This window comes from Sus scrofa, chromosome 4, assembly GCF_000003025.6.
Source record: "Sus scrofa isolate TJ Tabasco breed Duroc chromosome 4, Sscrofa11.1, whole genome shotgun sequence".
Lineage (NCBI taxonomy): Eukaryota > Metazoa > Chordata > Mammalia > Artiodactyla > Suidae > Sus > Sus scrofa.
The window spans coordinates 35,972,691-35,994,939 of NC_010446.5; the positions used below are offsets into that span (position 1 = coordinate 35,972,691).

Consider the following 22,249-nt stretch of genomic DNA (forward strand, 5'->3'; position numbering starts at 1 on the left):
TGGAATAATCTGACGGAATTAGATATTAGTATGTCTAATTTAGTAGCCTAAGTTCACATAGCTCTGAATGACAAACCATGATGTGTATCCCATTCTGACTCCAAAGCCCACTGCACTATGCTGCATTTCTCCAATTAAAGCATAACATCGAAGTGAGATTATAATCTGACTGAATTGCAATTAAGCTTAACAGATCACAGAACTGCCCCATCGTCACGAGTCCATCCTTTGAGATGCTTTTCCAATTAGAATGTTTGACCTACACTAATTCATCTGAATGCTTTCCCATTTTAACATATCACATAGATCTGAAGAGATCAGTGCAGTCCCTTGTATAGGAAGGAGGCAAGAATCACTATCCCAAAGCTTATGTCTCATTTATGCTAACAGACTAACAAATCTGCATTTCCAGAGTGAACATCTTTATACCTCACGCTTGGCAAAGATGTTTTAAATATATGGTTTCATTTTATCTTCACAAATCTTTGAATGGTAGAAACATTAGATACATCCATTTACAAATGAAAAATAATAATTTAGCAAGGAATGCTGCTTAAGCACAATATATACAAAATATATAATACTGTGTATAATAAGTATAATACATTCTATAATACATATAATATATAGATCATGTACATTTATATTATAGATATATGTATATCTTACATACTTTAAGATTATAATTAATTATATAATGGCTTATATAAGATACCTTCTATTACATATTTATATCTTCATTTAATCCTTAACACCATTTAATGAATTGAATATTTTTATTACCTATAATTTATTGATGTGGATATCATGGCAAAGAAAGTTAAGCAACTTGACTGAGGCAGCAGAGTTGAGCAGTGATGAAAATAAAACAGGTCAGACTACTAGTGGAAGTCTCTAGTAATTGTCCCAGAGTTCAAGTTCATAGGTTCTATTTATTCTTTGTTTTCAATTATCCTTGCCATATATTTACTACTTCTGTTCCTCAAAATACCTATCACTTGGGGCTTTCATGACATTCCCTATTCTTGCTTCTCTGAAACCTCATCACACTTTATGACCATGTTGATCTGAGTAAGACCTGATAGTGCCTGTTGTTTCACCAGAAAAGTCTTGCTATTTTAAAAAAGGACACAGAAGTGGCTCGGATCCTGTGTTGCTGTGGTCTAGGCTGGCAGCTACAGCTCTGATTTGACCCCTAGCCTGGGAAACTTCATGTGCAGTGGGTGCAGCCATAAAAAGCAAAAAAAAAATTTTAATTAAAAAGAAAGCAAAAACCTAATTTAGCTCTTTCCTAAGGTAAATCTACAACTTATTTATGCATAGACATCCCTAAACTCCCTCTAAAACAAAGGGCATATATTCTATCTAGACATATGAGATTTTAAAGACATAGATTTCCTATTAAAAACCTTTTTTTTTCAAAAATGAGCCTGTATTTTACTTTTTTATTTTTATATAATGATTTTTATTTTTTTATTATAGCTGGTTTACAGTGTTCTGTCATTTTTCTACTGTACAGCATGGTGACCCAGTTACACATACATGTATAGATTCTTTTTTCTCACATTATCATGCTCCATCATAAGTGACTAGATACAGTTTCCAGTGCTACACAGCAGGACCTCATTGCTTATCCATTCCAAAGACAATAATCTGCATCTGTTAACCCCAAGTTTCCAACCTCCATCCCACTCCCTCCCTCTCCCTCTTGGCAACCACAAAGCCTATTCTCCAAGTCCATGATTTTCTTTTCTCTGGAAAGGTTCATTTGTGCCGTATACTAGATTCCAGATATAAATGATATCATATGGTATTTGTCTTTCTCTTTCTGACTTACTTCACTTAGTATGAGTCTCTAGTTCCATCCAGGTTGCTGCAAATGGCATTTCTTTATGGCTGAGTAGTATTCCATTGTGTATATATACCACATCTTCCTAATCCAATCATCTGTTGATGGACATTTAGGTTGTTTCCATGTCTTGGCTATTGTGAATAGTGCCGCAATGAACATGTGGGTGCATGTGTCTAAAAAAAGACTTTTTTAAACTTAATATCAGCTGTCAAATTTCTGGTGCCGAGCACAAAACTGGAGACAAAAATTTTTTTTGAAAGTGAGCTTCTGAAATATTAGTCATTTTAAGTGAGTCACTCCCTAGAACTCGCTTGAGGGTCAAAGAAAGGTGACTTTAATATCCCAGAAATAAAAACCTGATCAATTTGTTCATCTATTCAGCCTATTATGAATCTGTTCTGATGGGGAAAATAAAAACACTGAAATTGAACTGGTCACTAGAAAACTCTCTTCCTGATTTACACTTTACTATCTAAATGCCAGCTGGAGCTTCAGGCAAAAGTGTAGAATGGTCTTGTGGCACAGACATTGTATCCACCATGTAAAACAGACCCTGGAAGAGTGACTGCTACTGACAAATTCAATCTTCTGAGGAAACTGAGGCTGAACTCTTGGGCAGCTCTTTAGTCGGCTGTCCCTAATGCAGGGCCCTATAGTAGGTGCTCAATAAAGAGAAGTTGGACAAATCAATGAGGTCCTGATGGAGTTCACACAAGGGCAGTAGGAAGAGTTCTGTGTTCTCTATCTGTAAACTCCAGATAACTTTCGCAACTGGTTTTGCAGGTCATCTAGGCACTAATCTTTTCTAAGCTCTAACACGTTTAAAGGAAGAAGGATCAGAGACATTTCTGTCTGTGAAACTGACTTCTGTGAAACCATCTCCTTGAACTTCCTCAACTCGACTGGGTGGAGACCCTACCATTTTAGGTTGGCACGTTAATGCAGCACCTGCAATTTCCGCCCTTCTCTTTCTACTCTTCCTGGCTCCAGGTTTCTGCTCCTCGCCCTGCCTGCGGGCCCATTGCCACCGCCAGCTGGGCCAGTCGGGAGCTCTGGGAATCACCGCATCCCTCACACCTTGCTTCAGAAGCAAATAGGTAATGATTATTATGTTTTAAACCACCGCACCCTGAGGTCTTCAAGTGAAAGCGTTATTTGGACAGAAAAATCTAACCTATGAGAAACCAGGCAATATGGTCAAACCTCTTTCTTTGCTTCCCTTCCTGTTAAGGCCTCCGTGGGTACCTCAAAGCCTTCATCTAAGGAAGCTGTCTTTTCCCCTCGAGGGGTGTAAGCTTTCTGAGAGCCTCCTTTCCAGGCCTCACCTCCCGCCGGCTCCGCCCGCCCCACCTCACCCCCAACTCCGCGCCCACCCATTGTCCCCTCGCAGCTGTCACTGCGCGCCGATCCCCAGCTCCGGATTGGAAAACCATCCCGTCGCTCAGCCCACACTCTGGGGCCGGACGCCTCACTCTCTTCCGAGCCTTAAAAGGCCGCCAGCCGTTTTCTCTAAGCCAGCAGGTAAAGTCGCGGCGGCGGAAGGGAGGAAGGGAGGGGCCGCGCGCCCCGATCTGCCCCGCCCAAGGGAGGGGGAGCGGCGGGCTGAAAGGGGTGCGCCGCACCACTCCTCCCCGACCCCCTGACCGCGCCCTCCCACCCCCCAAGTTCAGATCATAATGCCCGCGCAGCGGAGCTGCACTCGTAACCCAGCCCCCTGATGGCCCTGGGGGCAGTTATCATCCCGAAGCTCGGAGGGCTGGGCGGGCCGGGCGCCTGGGGGGGGGGTAGGGGGAAATGTGAAAGGTCCCGGATGTTGCTGAACCGGAGCCCCTTCTAGAGGGAGTAACTGGCGCAGGCGCAGCAGGGCCGCACGAAAACCCAAGGTGGGGGTGGGGAGAAATTGCCTTCTGGCTAGTTCAGAGGAGTGAGCCGGCGGGGGTTGCGGGGGACCTGAGGGGAAGGAAAGGTGGGAGGGGGTAGCGGTGGCCAGGAGGGGAGGAAAAAAAAAACACAAAAAACCCTTCCTGCCTAGGCGCACTCGGGACAAGAGTAAAGAAGTTGGAAACCTAGCAGCCTGGGGGGAAGTGCTGGAGCGGAGAGGACGCGCGCTCCTCAGCTCGCCCTCTGGCGCGGGCGGGCAGGTCGCGCGCGCTGGGGAGCGGCGGTTGCTCCGGGCCCCCAGAGCTGTGGGCACCAATCAACGGTTGCCATAGCAGCGTTTGACGTCATCGTGCGTGTGGTGCCCCTGCTGCCGGGGCTGGTGATTGGAGGAAACCCCGTGTCTGCGGAGCGGCTGTAGCCTGTGAGCAGCGAGATCTAGGGACAGAGTCTCAGCCTCGCCGCTGCCGCCCAGAGACTGCTGAACCCCGGTCCGTCCGCCGCCACCCACTCCGGACACAGGTAAGGGATCCGGCTGCCGCCGCCTCGCCCCGCTCCTTCCTGTCCCAGGCCAGCCTTGGGAAAGCGCGGGGGACGTACCGCTCCACATCCCCTCGACCCGTTCGCCCGGCGGGAGCGGCGCTGGGGCTGAGGCGGAGTCTCTTCAGGAGGAGACGGGCGGCGGCTTCTCTTCCGCTGGATTCGGGCGGGCGGCTCGCGGCTGCCTCGGGCTACTTGCTTCCGGATCGATGCCTCGGCCCGGACGAACGCCCGACCGGTCCTGTCCCCGGGGGTGGGGAGGACGCCCACACGCCGGATCCCCGGGGACCCGCCTGGCCGCGGGCTCCCGGGAGTGGCCGAGGCAGCGCCGGCCGCGATCGGTCCCCCCTCGCGCCCCCGAAGCCCCCTCCTCCGCGCTTCCCCGCTGCCCCCTTCCGCCCCAGAGAATGACTTGGCGGCTGCGGGCATCGCTGTGGCGCAGGTGAGGCCGCCCCCTCCCCGCCGCCCTCCCCCCTCTCCCCTCCCCCTGCCTCTCCCGCCAGCTACTCGGCGCAGCCTCCGCGCCCCGCGCTGCGGCGGCGGCACCCAGCCCTCCCCCACCCGAGTCGGGGCGCGGCGGGAGGGCCGCCCAGGCACCGATCCTCGGAGGCCCGGAAGCGCCCGCCAGGTAGACTCTGGCGAGTGGTGTCCCGGGTGGGGCTCGCCTGCGACCTAGAGCCGAATTTCCTGGGTTCCGCTGGGGGGAGAACCTGAATGTTCCTGGCGGGGTGGGGGATGGGGATGGCTTTCTCTCGCTGGGCGGAGAAGGGGCTCGGAGCCCAGGTAGGGGTAGGGATGAGGATGGGGCAGACGGTGGGCCGCGCGTCTAGCTCGCCTTCCGCGGGGGCTAGAACACCTCTGCTTGCGTGTGTAGCCGCGGACCCCACTCTGCAGGGCGGGTGAGCCGAAGCGTAACAGCCGGCGGTGGCCCGGCTCGCCTGGGTGTGGCTCGCCCCCTCCCCCACCTGCCGCAGCTGTCGGGTCCCCTGCAGATTAAATGAGCCCCCGCGGTGTCCGGTGGCGGGCGGACGGACGCCGGTGGGAGAGTGGGGTGTGTCCGCGGCCGGCCCGTCGTGGTTCCGCTTCTGCGGGCGGTGCTGGCGTCCGTGCCCCCGGCGCGGGCGGGTAGCTCCCCCTCCCCGGCTCGGGCGGGGGCGCGCGGCTCCTCCCTCCGGCTCTGGTGGGGGAATTAACACTCGGCAGTAGGTTGGGCTCCTTGACACAGATCCGCCATGACAAAGAGGGAGACTCGGGGACTGAGCGGAGGCACCAGCTTGGGCGGAGCCAAGGAGGGGGTTGCGGATGGCGCGGACAGAAGGGTTTGCACCTTAAAGTCACAGTCGGCCGGATTTTGTTTTACTCATCTCGACGGCTTACGTCCGTTAAGGGTTAAATGGGTGCGGCGAGTCATTGGAGCACTGGTTATTCTATGAGAAACCTAATCCACTTCCCCTTGTACCCGAGGGGGTGAGGAGAGAAACCTTTGTACTGGTTTTAGATAGTTTTCATTAGAAGGAGCATTAGCCTGAGAGCATTTTTTAGGTCCTAGGGGACGCATTAGTAATTTCGAGAAGGGAGGGGGTTGGAGGGTTATGCGATCACAATTTTGGTTTTCACACTGAAGCAGTATATACTTCCCATTCAAGCTAGCTAAGTACTTGTTTAAATACGTGGGGACCTGTTCGGATTTGTGGGGTGTTACCCCCCCGCCCCCCAAGTATTGTGGCATTTCCCTGGGAAGGTAAAAGGAGTCAATTCCCGTAGTGAGTGACAGTAGCTCTTCTCTTCCACACTCAGGCTGTACATTTTTCTTTAAAATTGTGTACCCTCTGGGATCACTGTATGGTTTAGTGTCTTTGCTGTTTTACGACTCTTCAAAAGGATATCTTAAGGAAGACTATAACGGGGGTAAATTGAAAAGTCAAGGGAGCTTTAAAATGAGAGAAAGAATTAGGAAGGGAAGCGTGAGTAGTAATGTATTCAATTGAATTTTGACTGCTAGAAACAGTGCAGTAATTCATCATTTAAACTGAACAAGGACATCAGAAACACTGGTCACACTGGAAGCACTTACTATGCATAATTTAGAGCTCACAGATAGAACTGAAGTTCCGGGACTCATGGAGATATATATATATATCCTTTTTTTTTTTAAGACTGTGCATATAAGAAGGTACAGGTAAATGAACCCTTAGGGCCACTTTGGTCTTGATCCTTGGTGGTGGGTTAATATTGAGAATATCTTAAACAAGAAATTTGGTCATTTCTCCTAGAGAATTGGCATGCTGTCATCAGGTGACAAATTTGCAAAGATCAGTGGACTTGTGGTAGGGGTGGTAAATTTAAATGCTCCTGATAAGAGTAACTATTAAACTAAAAGGACATGAATTAAATTAAACTGACATGAATCGTGCACAAGTATGACAGAAAGTAATGTTTTTGTAAGTGGTGTCTTCACTAAAGATAAGCTCCTTGATTTTGGATTACTTAGTGATAATGGAAACTGAGTGGAAATTTTGACCAAGTAAGATAAAGGTTGGTTTTCAAGGCTCTTGGTCAAATGTGCTTTGACCTTATGTGAAATTAGGATCTTCTGAACAAAGATGAGGCAAAGCTGCTTTAGTTTTGCTAAAGCAAAACTGTTGTTAATGGCTATAAATGACCATCTGCATGCTGAGTATATCAATTTTTTTTCTCATTCTGAACATCCTTTTGTGAGGCTGCATTAAATTCCTCATGTGAAGAATCTTCCATAGGTAATTAGGTTTGGGGTGTTAACACAGCTTATTTACAAGAGAATTAAAGTTGAGTCTGATTGTTTTAATGGAAAAAATATCTAAATGCTACTTTTTCTCTCCTGCAGAACATCCAGTCATGGATAAAAATGAGCTGGTGCAGAAGGCCAAACTGGCCGAGCAGGCTGAGCGATATGATGACATGGCAGCCTGTATGAAGTCTGTAACTGAGCAAGGAGCTGAATTATCCAATGAGGAGAGGAATCTTCTCTCAGTTGCTTATAAAAATGTTGTAGGAGCCCGTAGGTCATCTTGGAGGGTCGTCTCAAGTATTGAGCAAAAGACGGAAGGTGCTGAGAAAAAACAGCAGATGGCTCGAGAATACCGAGAGAAAATTGAGACCGAGCTAAGAGATATCTGCAATGATGTACTGGTGAGAATCCAACCATTCAGTCTAGCATCTATAGTGAATATCAGTTATGTTACTGTCAACTTTTTCTTTTTTTGGTTTTTCTTTTCCTTTTAAAAAAGGGGTGTTCTAGATTTCCAAGTCTTCCAGAATATCTTTACTAAAAGATGTTAAAACAGTAGTGGTTAAATTAAGTTGGTATAAAATAAATGCAATGATGATTATCAATCATTTCACATAGACTGCCAGTGTATTTTTTTTCTAATGGAGAAGATAATAGTATTTTTCAGTTGTGGTTAGAGTATTTGTGGTAGTTCTATGGCTGATTTTCTTAAAAGTAAAAAATACACTGCAGGAATTTTATATGTCTTGTTTTATGTAAGATGTAATGGGAGACATTGTAGCCTTCCCTGAGCTAGCCACTATAATGTTAATGTAGTGAGTCAGCCATGGTGAAAACTGGCTTAGCAGTTGCTTTTCTTTCTTCCTGCTTTTAAGTGTTGAAAGTCATCTTTGAACATTGACAACCACAATAAAAGATTATCTCAAGCTTTATTTTCCAGGTTCACTCAAGAAGTATTTTAAGTATTCAGTCCCTACTGTGTTGAATGGCTGCTTTTTTAAATACCTTAGAAAAATTGAACATTACATTTTGGCTGTTTTAACATTTTCTTAAAAATGGTAACTTTCTATTTCAGAAGAGTTTCAATCTGAGGATAAACTGGTAGAAGATCGACCATTTAGCATATAACATCCTATATATGCTAATACTTTCCCTTTTTAATGAACCAGGCATTTTTGCACTTAAAGTGGGTTTTACTAAATGATTACCCTTATATTGTAGGACTTTAGGTTATACATTGGGTCTCATTATGGCAGCGCTCTTGTATACAGTATCCCAATTTCTCTGAAAATCCAGCTGCACTACTTATTATTTGATCGTTGTTCATGGAAGAACTGCTGTAATGAGCAGTACAGAATTATTTCTGCTGTTGTGGGTTTGGGGTTTGGTACAGTTGTAGTGGTATTCTTTTACATTAATGGAATAGCTTCAGTTCCTAAATTGAATATTTTTCTCAAATGTTAATTTTCTTTAGGCTCTCTTTTAAAGGACAGTTATCTTAACATGGCCTCACAGTCTTCATGTGGTATCTTTTGTGTGTAGTTTGGTTTTGATAACTAACTTGAAATCTTTACACTGATAGCTATCATTTATTTCTAACATGAAAAGGGAGTTCCATGCTTTTATTGAGGCTAAATGACAAATGTTGGTCTTATGGTTTGCTTAAGAATGTAATAAGAATGTTTAAAATTTGAGAATACCATGTTTTTCTGTAATTAAAAAAAAAGTGTTGGACTTTCCCCATCTTGCTCTGTTTACTGGTTAATACCTGTGTACATGCTAATCAGTTTTGTTCATGCTACTGTTTTTCCCCCAGTTATTAAAACCTGATAGATTAAATAATTTTTACTTTGATTTCAAAGAGTTTGTTATAATTTCCCTAAGATAAATGTCAGCTTTAAGAATAAAAGAAGGTGTGGTAACAGTTACCCTCTACTAACAAGCTTATTTGTGATTCCAGGTAGGTATTTGCATGTTTTCCACACAAAAAGTATAAAAACTCCCATTGTTTTGAGGATTTTCCTAGGAAAAGACTGTAGCTGTTTTAACTTCCCTTTGGTTTCCTTATCAAGAGGGGAAAAAAAAATACTGCATAGGATCAATGGGTGAAAAGAACTGGGTTAATCTCTAAATAGTTTCTCCCTGTCGATCATGATTATTAAGGTGTTTTAATAGTGGTCCCTGGCATTGTTTTTCAGAATACCACTGGCTTCTCACAAAGTCTACATTAAATTTCCAAGTATAGATAAGTGGAAGTTTAATTCCTTTATGCAGAAGGCTAAGAGAATTCTAAAGAAGCTTTTCCATCCAGCCTTGGTTTTCAAAAGTAAAGCTGTTAGGGATCTTCACGTGGTTCATTATCTCCTAACATATAGTAGATACTCAAGTATTTGTTAAGTAAATGAGGGAAAAGGCTCCTTTTGGAAAAGAAGATAAAAGAAGTAGGTCAGCAGCACTGCTAATTTTCCAAGGCCTTTTCTGTTTCAACTTGGGAAAATTTGATATTTACAGATACTGTGATTCTTTACAAGTAGGCTTCTTTTTCCTGTCTTTTTTCAAACAGGTCATGTAGACTGGAAACATCTTGCTTAAAAATCTCCTTTCCCCTTTTTAGTAAAATGGAAGAAATAAAACATAACAGAAATGATATTTCTCCTAGAGAAAAAATTCTTTGAACTGATTACTTGATAATTAGTGTGCTTAATCATATCTCAATATCTTATTACACGATAAAAATATTTTTTATTACTTTTTTGATTTTGAAGAAAATAAGCAGGTAATCCCCTTTTAGAGTTAATGGTATTGGCTGGTGGCATCAGTGATAAATCTGACTTCATTGTTCTATTGAGTACCTGTATATTATATTGGCTAAAAAAAAATTCTCTGTGTTAATGATGGGAGCTAACCCTCACAGTTCAAAGTTTTTCTGAAGTGCTCTTTAGTCCATTATAGGTTACTGCCATTGTGGTTATGTGCATTTAGCAAGTGTTTAATTTATAACATTTACTAAGCAGAGAAAGAGCAGGGACCATGCTATTTTATAAAGAGTCGTAGAGCATTATTGTGGAGATGGTTACTGATAAATTCTTCACAATATGGACTTGCCTTTATGCAGAATAATTTGCATTTCTTCTTTTCCTTGCCTTGTTAATTTGAGATTGCAGTACATGAACTAATGCAGTCTGCCTTTTCTACTGCTTAGATGAGATTTCTCTTGTTAGTGAGAGAGGGACTCAACACTAGTGGTGCCTAACACCTTCTGCCTAAACCATGATAAGCCAAAAATTGGGTACTTTTGTCTTGAATGTGAAAAAATGGAAAACAAAATGAGGAAATGCATACTAGATTGAACCTAATTTGAACTCAGAGAAGAATGTAGTGGTGGAAAAAGAGCTCCGGGTTTTGAGTCAGACCAACTTTTTACCATTGAGTAGCCAAGTGGCCTAAAGAAAAACCACTCATTCCTGAGAAAACTGAGCTCAGTTAAAAGGGAATGGTATTGTTGTGGAGAATGAAAATCAGGTAAAGCTCTTAGCTCCCATTTATCTCAGCTTTGGGCTTCTGTTTGAGGCACTGACTACAGTACAAACCTGCCCGTAATGATATAGAGGGCTCTTCACTCAAGAGTCCAAGAATGGGATTTAATGATCCTTAAAAATTATATATTTTTCTGGGGCCGAGGATCCATACTGGCCAGCAGATTTTCAAAGGTTTCATTTAAAAATTTGAAAACCACTGTATAAGATTAAGAATTGCTTCTTGTCCTTACTAATTAGGACGCAAATCAGTAAAATCATGAGACTGCCATTTATAGCAGTTGACAGCAGTAGTTCCATGATTCAGTTAACTTGACTGAGTCCCACTTGATTATGCTTCTCTACCTTTTTTGGGGGGCTTGTCTACATTTTTAAGGTGTGGTTGCTGGGCACTGCCAGCTCAGAGAACTGCCGTTAAGCAGGAGCATGCTAGGAAACTAGGCAGCTTTGGGGTCCTTCCTACCCTTAATATATTAATATGTGTCTTGGCTTTTAAAAACTACTGTGTATGGAATTTTAACTTGAAAATCACTAGGTAGTGATTTATTGGAATAAGGGCTTCTCGAAAGAATTTTGCAGTGTTATGTTCAAGTACATAATTACATGTTTATGAAGTCCAAAGACCTTATGTGATGTGGTAGATAGTAACTGCATTCCAGGAAGAAGTATATTGAACAGTCTTTTTGGTAATAAAATTTAGTAGTCTTTTAAAAAGAGCTTTCATGATAACCCTTTGTATTGCACATGGTGAGGGTATTTTGTACAGTTGTGAAGTCTGAGGTATATGAAGTAGAATGAAAGAAAGTAAAGGAACAAAGGATGGAAAGGCAGGTGTTTGATGCTTAATAGGAAAGGGAAGAATAACCAAAACTTGATCAAGAGCAACAGGTTAGGAGTTCCCTGGTAGCCTAGCAGATTAAGAATCTGGCATTGTCACTGCTGTGTCTTGGGAATTTACACATGCAGGCGAGACTGCACAGGGCCCGAGGGGTGGGAGGGGCAAAAAGAGCAGCAGGTTACCTACCTTGTTTTCAGCATAGCAATATTTAAGTGAGAATTGAGTCCTTCATGCCTATTCTAGGAAGAGATACGATAACTTGGAGATGTTAGTGATTAGATGAGCTATGAAGATAGATAATAGTGAACTAAGAAGAAGATGTCAAAGGATTTGAAATTGGCATTAATGTGAAAAACCAAAGTAAAATCTCAACGTGTAGGAGGAACATGTGCACTTATGAACTAATGAGCCAATTCTGATCCACTCAGGGAAGAGGAAGAGATTGTATTCAGCCCTAGCAGAGGCATTTGAATTAGAAAGGTGGGGGCAGGAGAAGATAAGCTACCTTAGCGTTGTAATAGCTTACCAAAGGTAATTTTGCTTTTCATTTTCTCTTTTAAAAACACCCAACTTTATTAGTGAAGAAATCTTATTGGTAATACCTCAGTAGTGGTACAGTAGAAGATTCTAGTAAGTAAATGGAAAAGTAGTTCAAGTGTCTGTTCATCCTTGTTTTAAACATTAATCTTCTCTTCAAATGGTTGTGTATGTTCATTTTTGCCCGTTGCTGGTGCCCATTGCTAAGACCTTTTCTTTGTGCATGTATCTACAGTTTGGAAATAATTTGCTAACCACCTCTGAAGTAAATGCATCCTTTGTAAAATGTGGTTAGAGTGTGTATAGTAGAGTGAGAATTTAAAAGCTTGAAGAGCATTCAGTTCAGAATTCTAGAAATGTGCAATTTTTCTAATCTTTCAGTTTAGTGATCCAAGTGATGGGTTTGTGTATGCGTGACTCTCCCTTTTTTTAATTGGCTGTGCATATGGCACGTGGAACTTCCTATGCCGGGATTGAACTCATGTCACATTAGTGACTGAGCACAGCAGCGTCAACGCAGGATCCTTAACTTTGAGCCACCAGAAAACGTCTGTGACTCTCCTTTGAAAACTAGTCATTCTAAAGCATTCAACTTAATTTTCATAGGAGCACTTCTTTTCATACTTGTATTTCACAACACAAGTAACATATTTTAATTATAGGCAGTATAATGGCATAGTTTTGAGAACAAATAATGGGATTCTTAATAAGGATAATTACTAATAGAAGCTGAAGGGGATTCCAGAGAATAGCCTTATTTAGCCTCAAGTCATGGTCTTCATTGATGTTTACCTAGGCATGAAAGGCCTAGCATCAAGCCAGTCTATCAGTTAAGTGGTATTTGGTTAATCCAGCAAATTAAGTGATGGTTCTGTAAGAGTTGTTGCATTCTAGATCATTCTATCAACGTTATGTGGGAACATTGCCTCATGTAAAAGCCTTTTCCAATAATTTTGTAAGAGACAAGACTAGAAGAGAGAGGGGTCATGAAGGGTCTACTACATGATAAAGTAAGGAATGAGGGACTTTAATGGCCATAGAAAAATTTCAAGCAAAGGCATATTTTGCCTCTTACAAGGTAGGTTGATAGACTTGCAAAAGTAATTCTTTATAAGAAAATAAGAGCTTTCGATTTGACCTTTTTTTTTGAATATTTGATTTCTGATAATCTGGTCCTGTTCTTTGGACTAATAACAAAATAGATTCTCAGTGCCCTCCATCATAGTGTGTTTATACATTAACCTTGGGTTTTTTTTGGAATAGGGCTTCAACCCATGAAAGGCTTTGGTTTGTTTGTTTGTTTGTTTTCCCCCATGTTTATAATACCTATTTTCATACATGATGAGTAGTTCTACCCCATAAAGGGAGCCCAGTACAGGAAATAGTTTATATTGAATTAGATGTTATTGGACCATTTAGATTAGTTTGACCACAAGTTTTTTATTCCAAAATAGGTAATGACAAATGCATTTATATTGAAGTGTGTGTGTGTATGAGAAATTTTTTAAAAGTCAAAATTATGGGTGTTCTGATGTCACCTAAGTTAAAAACAATGTAGTCTGTTGAAATTCTAATAGGCCTTTGAATTTTTTCTCTAGAATCCTGAAGTATCCCTATTGTGATTTCATCCTGGTTCTCATACCTCTTGATGTATTATGGTTTTACATTGGGAATAAACACTGCTCTTTAGGGGATTTAGAATTGCTAGCAGTTTCAGTATGCTCCAGGCAAGAGTTCATCTTCCTTTTGAAACTTCCTGTCCTTTCTGACTACCTAATTTCTAGCACAGTTTCTAGACTTGATCAAAATGACATCTTGGACTCAACTTTTACTTTATTTTCTGATTGCAGGTTGTTACTGCTGTGTTGCCTAGATTGTTGGTTTTCAATCCTTTACATTTATGTTGATACCCGTTTGTAGGATACACTCCCATGGGTAGTACCCAGGATTATTTGCCGTTTCCATTGTACTAGTAGTAGTTCTGTCCCTTACTCTCTTGTTAAGAAGCATAATGGTAGGAAGGTGACCTAAATTTCATGTGCAGAAGCTAAATTACAAACTTTTTCCTGCTGCTGGTGATCATTCACTTGGACTTGCTATCTTTACTGTTCTTTTTCCAGCTTAACTTTTTATAAAACAGTGCTTTCCTTCTGTCCACTTGCTTAATTTTTGCCAAAACACCTTATACAAAGCCTCTGGCCTCTAGTTTGGTCTTCTCACTGTCCCTGACACAGCCATTGCTAATTCCCATCTTTTTGGCCTGAGGGTTTTCTGCTTTATTACTCTGATTTATAACTTACTTTAATCTTGAGGTCCAAGTTGTCTTTGAACTTTAGAGGATTAGCTCTGTTCTTTCATTCCCCTTAAAGAAAAAAAAATGGTGTTTGTGGTATTTAATTTGTAAAGTACCTGAAGGAATACGATATGCTTAATATTTAGGTGGTGCAAATTTGGATTTGACTTGGGAGAAATGGCATGCTTAGACTCCACATTCTTATCAGTTCCCATTGTACTAATAAGTACATTTCTTTGCAAAGGTCATTCTTCATTTGTTCTCTAGTGAGTAAGTCCCTGTAATGATGAAAAATTTGTATCTGCAAAAAATGCTGTGCAGTAGCAGTTGTCGTTTGTCATTGATACAGCTTTGCATTTGCTGGTAAGGTATAAAGTGACATAAGAAGTAATGGTAGTATAAAATACTCTTAGAACTTGGCAGACTTCACTAATTGTTTTCTGTTGCCATTCTTTAGCAAAAGTGTGGATCTTGGGGGCAAAAATGCATGGAGGATTATAGCTGACTTATTACCAGTATGGTCCTGTTGTATGGCACTATTTATATTGGAATAGATTACTACAAGGTTTCAGCATGTAAAACTTTTTTTGAGCTTCTTTTGACAGAATTTGGGGAGGGGGGCATCTTTTTAAGGCAGCACCCGAAAAGCATCTGGAAGTTCCCAGGCTAGGGGTCGAATTGCAGCTGTAGCTGCTAGCCTACACCACAGTCACAATGCCAGATCTGAACCGTGGCCACCCCAGAGCCTTAATTGACTTAGCTAGGCCAGAGTTTGAATCAGCATCCTCATGGATACTTGATAAAGAACATCTTATCTTGCTTGAAAGATAAAGAACATCTTTTAAGCAAGTTTTGGGATCCAGTTACCCATGAGCCACCACAGGAACTCCCTGACAGAATTTATTGTGACCTTTCTTCCCTTCTCCAAATAAAAATACGTTTACAACAGTATTAGCCATAGGTTAGATGGCAAAGTAAGAACTTGACAGTCAGTGAAATGTTAATCTGTAGAGATAAGTAGACTTTGTCCAGTGGGTTGACCTGTATACATGTTCATTGTTTTAAAATCTAGGAAAGATACTATTTAAATTTTTAAGTAGTACCCAATTTTGTTATATTGGGATTTCATTTATTTGAATTGCCTGGTGAGTTGGACATCATTAGAGAAGTTAGAAATGTTTTCTTTAATGGAGATTAAAGACCATCTTTCAAGCAAGTTTTGGGATCTAGGAGTTTTTTAAAATTAGCAATATTATCAAGGAACCCAGTGAGTGGTAAGTTGAATGTTTCTCATCTGAGTGATTAAATACAAATGCTTTCCTGAGAAAGACCTACTTCTGTTGATGCAAGAGTCATGAATTATCAGGTCATAATTTCTTTTGCTTCTTAAAACATACTGGAGTTCCCGTTGTGGTGCTTTGGTTAACGAATGCGACTAGAAACCATGAGGTTGCGGGTTCAATCCCTGGCCTTGCTCAGTGCGTTAAGGATCTGGCATTGCCGTGAGCTATGGCGTAGGTTGCAGACGCAGCTCGGATCCCATGTTGCTCTGGCTCTGGCATAGGCCAGTGGCTACAGTGATTCGACTGCTAGCCTGGGAACCTCCATATCCCGCGGGAGCGGCCCTAGGAAAGACAAAAAGACCAAAAAAAAAAAAAAAAAAAACCCAACATATATTAAACACCATTGCCCAGAGTTTCAAAGGAATACTTGGATCACATGTAATCCAAGGCCACTTGATGAAGATCCTACTCAAAACACATTACCTTTAAAATGTGAGTCTGGGAAATTGACAGTTAGGGACAGTGTTTTACGTAGGCAGACTTAGATCTTGTTGTACTTAGAACAAGCGGGTTCTCAATTCAGTAATTGGATGAGTATTTTACTACTCTGTTTAGAAGGTGTTTGGAAATAAGACATATCCATGCTCTTTGGTAACAGTAATGACTTTTCCAGTCTTTTGCTTCTCCTTTGGTAGTTTCCATCTAATAGAATTATCAGCAGACTGTTACTTTAATTGAATTTATAGAAATAAGACTTGAAGAACAACCTTAAGTAATATTTATAAAAGTAAACTAAAATGTGTGCCGGCTTACTTTAAAGGGGTGAAATAACCTGGTGCAGACTATGTAGACTTTGGGGATTTGAATTTTTTATTCATTCTATGACTTTGGGCAAGTTACTGCATCTCTATGACTCTCATTTCCACGTCTTCAAAACGAGAATGATAATAGTAACATCTGCCTCTAGGATGTTTATTGTATAGAGTTAATACATCCTCATGGTGATTTTAAATAGCAAATATACTGCTTATCTTCTTTTATGCTTCTGTATTATCACATGTGGCTTGGTTTATTTTAGATTAAATTTAAGAGAAGTTTAATAAACTGCTTTAACTTTAATATTTATTGATTACCTGATATATTATACTATAAAGAGAGACATAATAAATATAAAAGGCTTCTCTGCTCTTTAAAAAAAAACTTCAACAACCTAGAAAGTACTGTGTGTCTATCAAATCAAGAAGAGCTAGTTTTCAACCTTCTTTTTAAAAAGAGGCTGATACGAGTTCCTCTCGTGTCTCAATGGTTAAAGAACCCGACTAGCATCCATGAGAATGCGGGTTCAATCCCTGGCCTTGCTCAGTGGGTTAAGGATCTGGCATTGCCATGAGCTGTGGTTAGGTCACAGACGTGGCTTGGATCCTGGTGCAGATGGCGGGGGATACAGCTCCAGTTGGACCCCTGGCCTGGGAACCTCCTATGCCCAGGGTGCAGCCCTAAAAAGACAAAAAAAAAAAAAAAAAAAAGGACTGATAGGAGTTCCTTTCTGTGGCTCATTGGCTTAAGGATCTGGCATTGTCACGGTTGTGGCTTGGCTTACTGTTGTGGCGTAGGTTCAATTCCTGGCCTGGGAACTTCCACATTACATACTGCAGGCATGGCCAAATAATGTATCAGATAAAATCTGCCTGCGAGGGTATTATACATAATATACAGTGTGCATGTGCAAGTTTAAAAAACACCTAAAACCAAAAAAAGTTGGTGATGGAAATACTGAGAAGTGGGGCCTTCCTTGGTTGTGAGAAGCTTGTCTAGGTCAACACTGATGCCAACTCTGAAAGGGGGCTCTGGGGGAGGAAAGAAGGAAAGTCCCCAAGAGTGTCAGACAGTTTTAGCAGTTGTCAATCAATGCTCAATAAGTTCTTTTTAGTACTTTTCACCATTTTGCTTTTAATTTTTAGGAGGTACCTTGTGAATGGGGTGATTCAAAATTATTTTCAGAATAGTTATTAATTCTCCTAGGGATGATCTAACTAGCATTAAAGATCCAGAGGCAAGCAATTTTCTGAACCTGATTTAACTTAGTTTTTTAGTCTCACTTATTGTTAGCCCGTTCTCTCAGTTGATTTTTCAAAAAGAAAAAAAAAATTTTTTTAGAACACTCCAGGCTTTTGATCAGCCTTGAGTTTTTGTGTGATTATTATCTTTTGTTTCATTTTTGGCAAAAATCAGGGAGCCACCTACTCTGGCTTTTAACAGAAATAAAAATGAAACTTTAGGTTGGTTTTAATACCGGGGATAATAATCTTTGCTTCATCAAATTCCTTGTTGATATTTTAAAAGTTAAAAGGTGCAGATTTGCCATCTATTTCTTAATAGAAAATGCAGGAGTTCTCATTCTGGCACAGTGGAAACGAATCTAAGAACTATGAGATTGTGGGTTTGATCCCAGGCCTCGCCCTGTGGGTTAAGGATCTGCATTGCCGTGAGCTGTGGTGTAGGCCGCAGATGTGGCTTTGATCTGTTGTGGCTGTGGCGTAAGCTGACAGCTGTAGCTCCAATTGGACCCCTAACCTGGCAATGTCCACATGCTGCGGGCGTGGCCCTTAAAAAAATAAGAAAGCAAATGCTTTTAGTTAAAATCTTCTGATTCCATCCTTGAAATTAAGCTCTGTCCTTTCATATCTATTTGACTTTGTCGTTCATAGAACACTAAAATTTTACTCTCTTATGTCAACTTTGCATAAAAAGGTGAGTGCACAGAAAGAAAGTCTAAAAATCTGCAGATACTTAACAAATTAGTTCTTGACGCTACCTAACCATTAGCATTTTTGGTGGAGAGCTTTTCTAATTGGTTGGTTGGAAGCAACTGGAAAAGTTACAGTTGAAAGAAAGGAGATCATTCCAGCCACAAGAGGGAGTAAGAGACTGATTTCCAAACTGGTGGGTCTCTGCTGGAAAGAAAATAGCTGTTTTCTTTTTAGAATTCTGAGAGCTCTAGGAATAAGTCAAGTCTCAGTGACTCTACAGAATCAAGTGAAAGTTTGGGGAGATCCTCTCATCTCAGGGGAATTGTGCAAGACCAGAAATCTGAACTTCTGCTTTGTGCTGTAGAATTTGAATTACATTTCATATTGAGAATATTATTTAACATGACATTTTTGGGGCTTTTGAGCTTTTTAATTGAATAATAAAATGAATTAGGAGTTTTATGGGATCATTAGATTTTAGGTTTGCAGACGCATTTATTCTAGCTTTTTCGTGTTCACAGATCAAGAAGTTGAAGCAAGATAAGACTTCGTCCAGTTGCTTGAGCTGTATGCCTGTTTGTTTTAAAATCTAGGAAAGATCCTGTTGCATTTAATTTGCAAGGACTGCCCAAATTCTTGTTGCATTGGAGTTTCATTTATCCAAATTGTTTAATGAATTGGACGTTAGAGAAGTTAGAAATGTTTCTTAGTGGAGATAAATGCCATTATCTCTTGTTAATTCATTAAAAGTGATGGCTTTAGTTTTAGACTATATTTTAGGGTTCTATACTTAAATGAATATAACGAGAATCGTACTTGAAGGCCTTGTGCTTCAGGTTCTTGGCACCTTTTCCTCTTAGCTATTGGCATTGTTTGTCCCTGATTGGTATGAAAACGTAACACCGACATCCAAACCTCTTTTCCTTTGCTCTGCTCATGGAAGAAGGCCACGGAGGTACAGTCTGAAATAGGAATGGGTTATGGAGGCTTCATCTTTCCCTTGCACATATTTGGTGCGCTCAAGTCAAAGGGGGACTATTACCCAGCTATGTTTTCACATTGCAGTCCCTAGATGTCTCATTGGAGGTTGAGTCTTTTGTTTTGATATTCTGGGACTATTTACTCATTGCTTGATGACTTTTTAATGTATATTTATCTGAATGGAAATTAAATTTAACAATATGACCAATTGGTGGAATATTCTCTAAAACAAAGTGAGAATCTCCTGTCTACCCCCCATATTTTTATTTATAAATCACTTGTCTTTGTACCATTTTTCTCCTAAGTACAGGTTTTACCAACCCAATAAAGAAATTTGAAAAAAGAATATGAGCACGAAATGAAAATAAGGGTGAAGAGCAAAACTCAGTAGTAATGACCACTTCATTAAAAAGGAGTTTTCTTTAAAACTTATTTTTATATAATAATTGTAATATTAAGTAACCAAAAGGGAAAATAGTCCTTTCTACATAGGGTAGTTAAACTGCCTTTCTAACCAATTACTTATTTTTTAACTTCTTATTTTGGAATAATTTAAAATTTAGTGGAAAAATAATATGAAGAATTTCCCATATATTCTTTACTTGATTCCCCTAATTTAACATGTGTAACTATAGTATAATTATCAAAATCATTAAGTTAATAAAATAATGGGTAACATAAACTAATAGGACTTAATCGCATATTATACCACTATAATTGTCTCATGCTGGCTCAGAATTCAATCCAGGATCATAACTTGCATTTCATTATCATGTCTTACTCTCCTTTAATCTAGATCAGTTTTTCAGTCCTTGCCTTTTACGTATGTGTATAATATATACATATATATATATATATTTTTTTTTTTTTTCTTTTGTTGTTGTTTTAGGGCTGCACCTGTGGCATGTGGAGGTTCCCAGGCTAGGGGTTCAGTTGGAGCTGTAGCCGCTGGCCTATACCACAGCCTACCACAGCCGTAGAAACTTGGGATCTGAGCCGTGTCTGCGACCTACAGCACAGCTCACAGGCAGTGCTGGATCCTTAACCCATTGAGTGAGGCCAGGAATCGAACCCTCGTCCTCATGGATGCTAGTCTGGTTTGTTAACCGCTGAGCCACAACGGACACTCCCAATGAATGTACTACTTTTTGAAAGGGGAAGATATTCTGGCTCTATAACTTGTAATTTTCCTTTGAAATATATTTTTATTGATTGGCTTCATGTATTCTAATTGGCAAATTAAATCACAGCACATAGCCCAGTGGTTTATTTTGATTGCATGGTGGCAGGTGATTGTTCTTAGGGCTGAAATAAATATATAGAAACTTTATAATGGGTACTTGTTAATTTTTTAGAGTTTAATCTAGGGACCCATAGTCTGTACATTGTCTCATTCCCATTTAAGAAAGAAAGGAAAGGACAAGTGGCCTTGAATTTGAAGAAAACCTAAGGAATTATGGTGGGATTGGAAGTGTTCAGTGTATTAGAGAAGTTTTCCTGGAATGAAATCTGTGGAAGAAAGGTTTTGAAATGAATTCTATAGTGAAACACAAGAAGCTTGAGTGCGGGGGTGGGTCATGACTTTCTTTTTGAAACTCCCATCACTGCTCTTGGTGGCAGAGTTAGTTCCAGACCTAGACCAAAATCTCGGTCTCCTGGCTTCCAAACAAAGGTACTCTGTCTTCTTGCTGTCCTTCCACCCTATCTCTGGTGAATTTTTTGTTTTCGTCTCCCTTAGTTGCTACCTCTAGAGTCATTCCCGAGCAGCCTTGAGCTTACCCAAGGGTCCTGAAGGCATATCAGGGTGTACCCTTTGGCTGCTGTTACTGAATATGTATACTTATTTAGTACAGCACGCAAACACATGTCATTTTTATTATGTTTTGTCTTAACTGTTCGCAAGTTTGGTAAGATGATGAACTCTTGATAGTCTTTAGGATGCTAGGCTAAGACTTCCTCTAAGATTGTTCTGAGTTTTTCTCTGTTACATTTAGATAAAGCTGTTCAAATGAGTCTGTATTCTAGTTCAGCCTGGGGATTTGATATTTGAGTGCCTAATATGTGCAGAACATGTGTCTTTAAGGAGCCTGTAAATTAAGAATACATATGTGAAAAGTCAAAGGTGCAAAATAACATAGTTAAATTTTAAGTTATACTTAATCTGAATAACAAGTGTTATAGAGCATGGGATATAAAGTTAAAAAGTAAAAAGCTCTTCTGACCTCATCCCACAGAGGTAATCCCTAGTAGTCTTTTTTGCATACTCCCGGGAACTTGCCGTGCCCATGCAAAAAATTCTTTCCTTGAGAAATATACACAAATAGGATCATATACAAACTATTCTGTAAGTTGACCCACATGCACACTTTGAGATATATATATATATATGTATATATATATATATATGTATATATCTTTTGCTTTATTCTATTTTGGCACACCTCATTCTTTTATCTGTGTAGTGCTGTATGTATAACATAGTTTATTTAGCTAGTCCATTGTTGATAGTGATAGAAATTAGGGTATTTTCTTGTTTCTCCTTCAGTTGAAAGCTATTCAACAGACATGGGAGGTGCATAAAATGTAGGCTAAATTGAATATTTTTGAGAATTAGCTTTAGGGAGAACATAACCTTATAGATAGGTATTTAGCACAGATTACTTTAAATCAGTCAACAGTTCTTAGATCTTTGGACCCCTGGACCCCTGTTAAAGGAAATCCATGAGATCACACCCATTTTCATGGCAACACCTAAGTCATGATTTGTTTTTTTCCACTCTGGACATTAACATTGATGCAAAAGCAGTGGTGGCTAAAACCGCTGGTTCCTTAACACTAATAAAGTCTGTGGCACCATACTGTACTAGTGATTGTTACATTTTTCACTACTATGTACAGTGTTTTTTCTTTTTTTAGACTGACTTGACTTAATGTCTTTGAAGCTGTAAAATTATTTCATTAATAGTTCTAGTGTATGTTTTTTTCTAAGTTCTG

At 40.5% G+C, this 22,249-nt stretch overlaps 1 protein-coding gene across 5 annotated transcripts in view; it reads left to right on the plus strand.

The window, feature by feature from the left end:
- Window positions 2,823-22,249, plus strand: part of YWHAZ (tyrosine 3-monooxygenase/tryptophan 5-monooxygenase activation protein zeta) — a 34,397-nt gene continuing 14,970 nt past the window's right edge. Inside the window, exons 1-4 of one of the 5 annotated variants that reach the window (XM_021088756.1) lie at window positions 2,823-2,949; window positions 3,084-3,373; window positions 3,885-4,252; window positions 7,134-7,438. In XM_021088756.1, coding sequence (XP_020944415.1) covers window positions 7,145-7,438 — 294 coding nt within the window. In that variant the 5' untranslated portion in view covers window positions 2,823-2,949; window positions 3,084-3,373; window positions 3,885-4,252; window positions 7,134-7,144. 5 annotated transcript variants of the gene reach the window in all.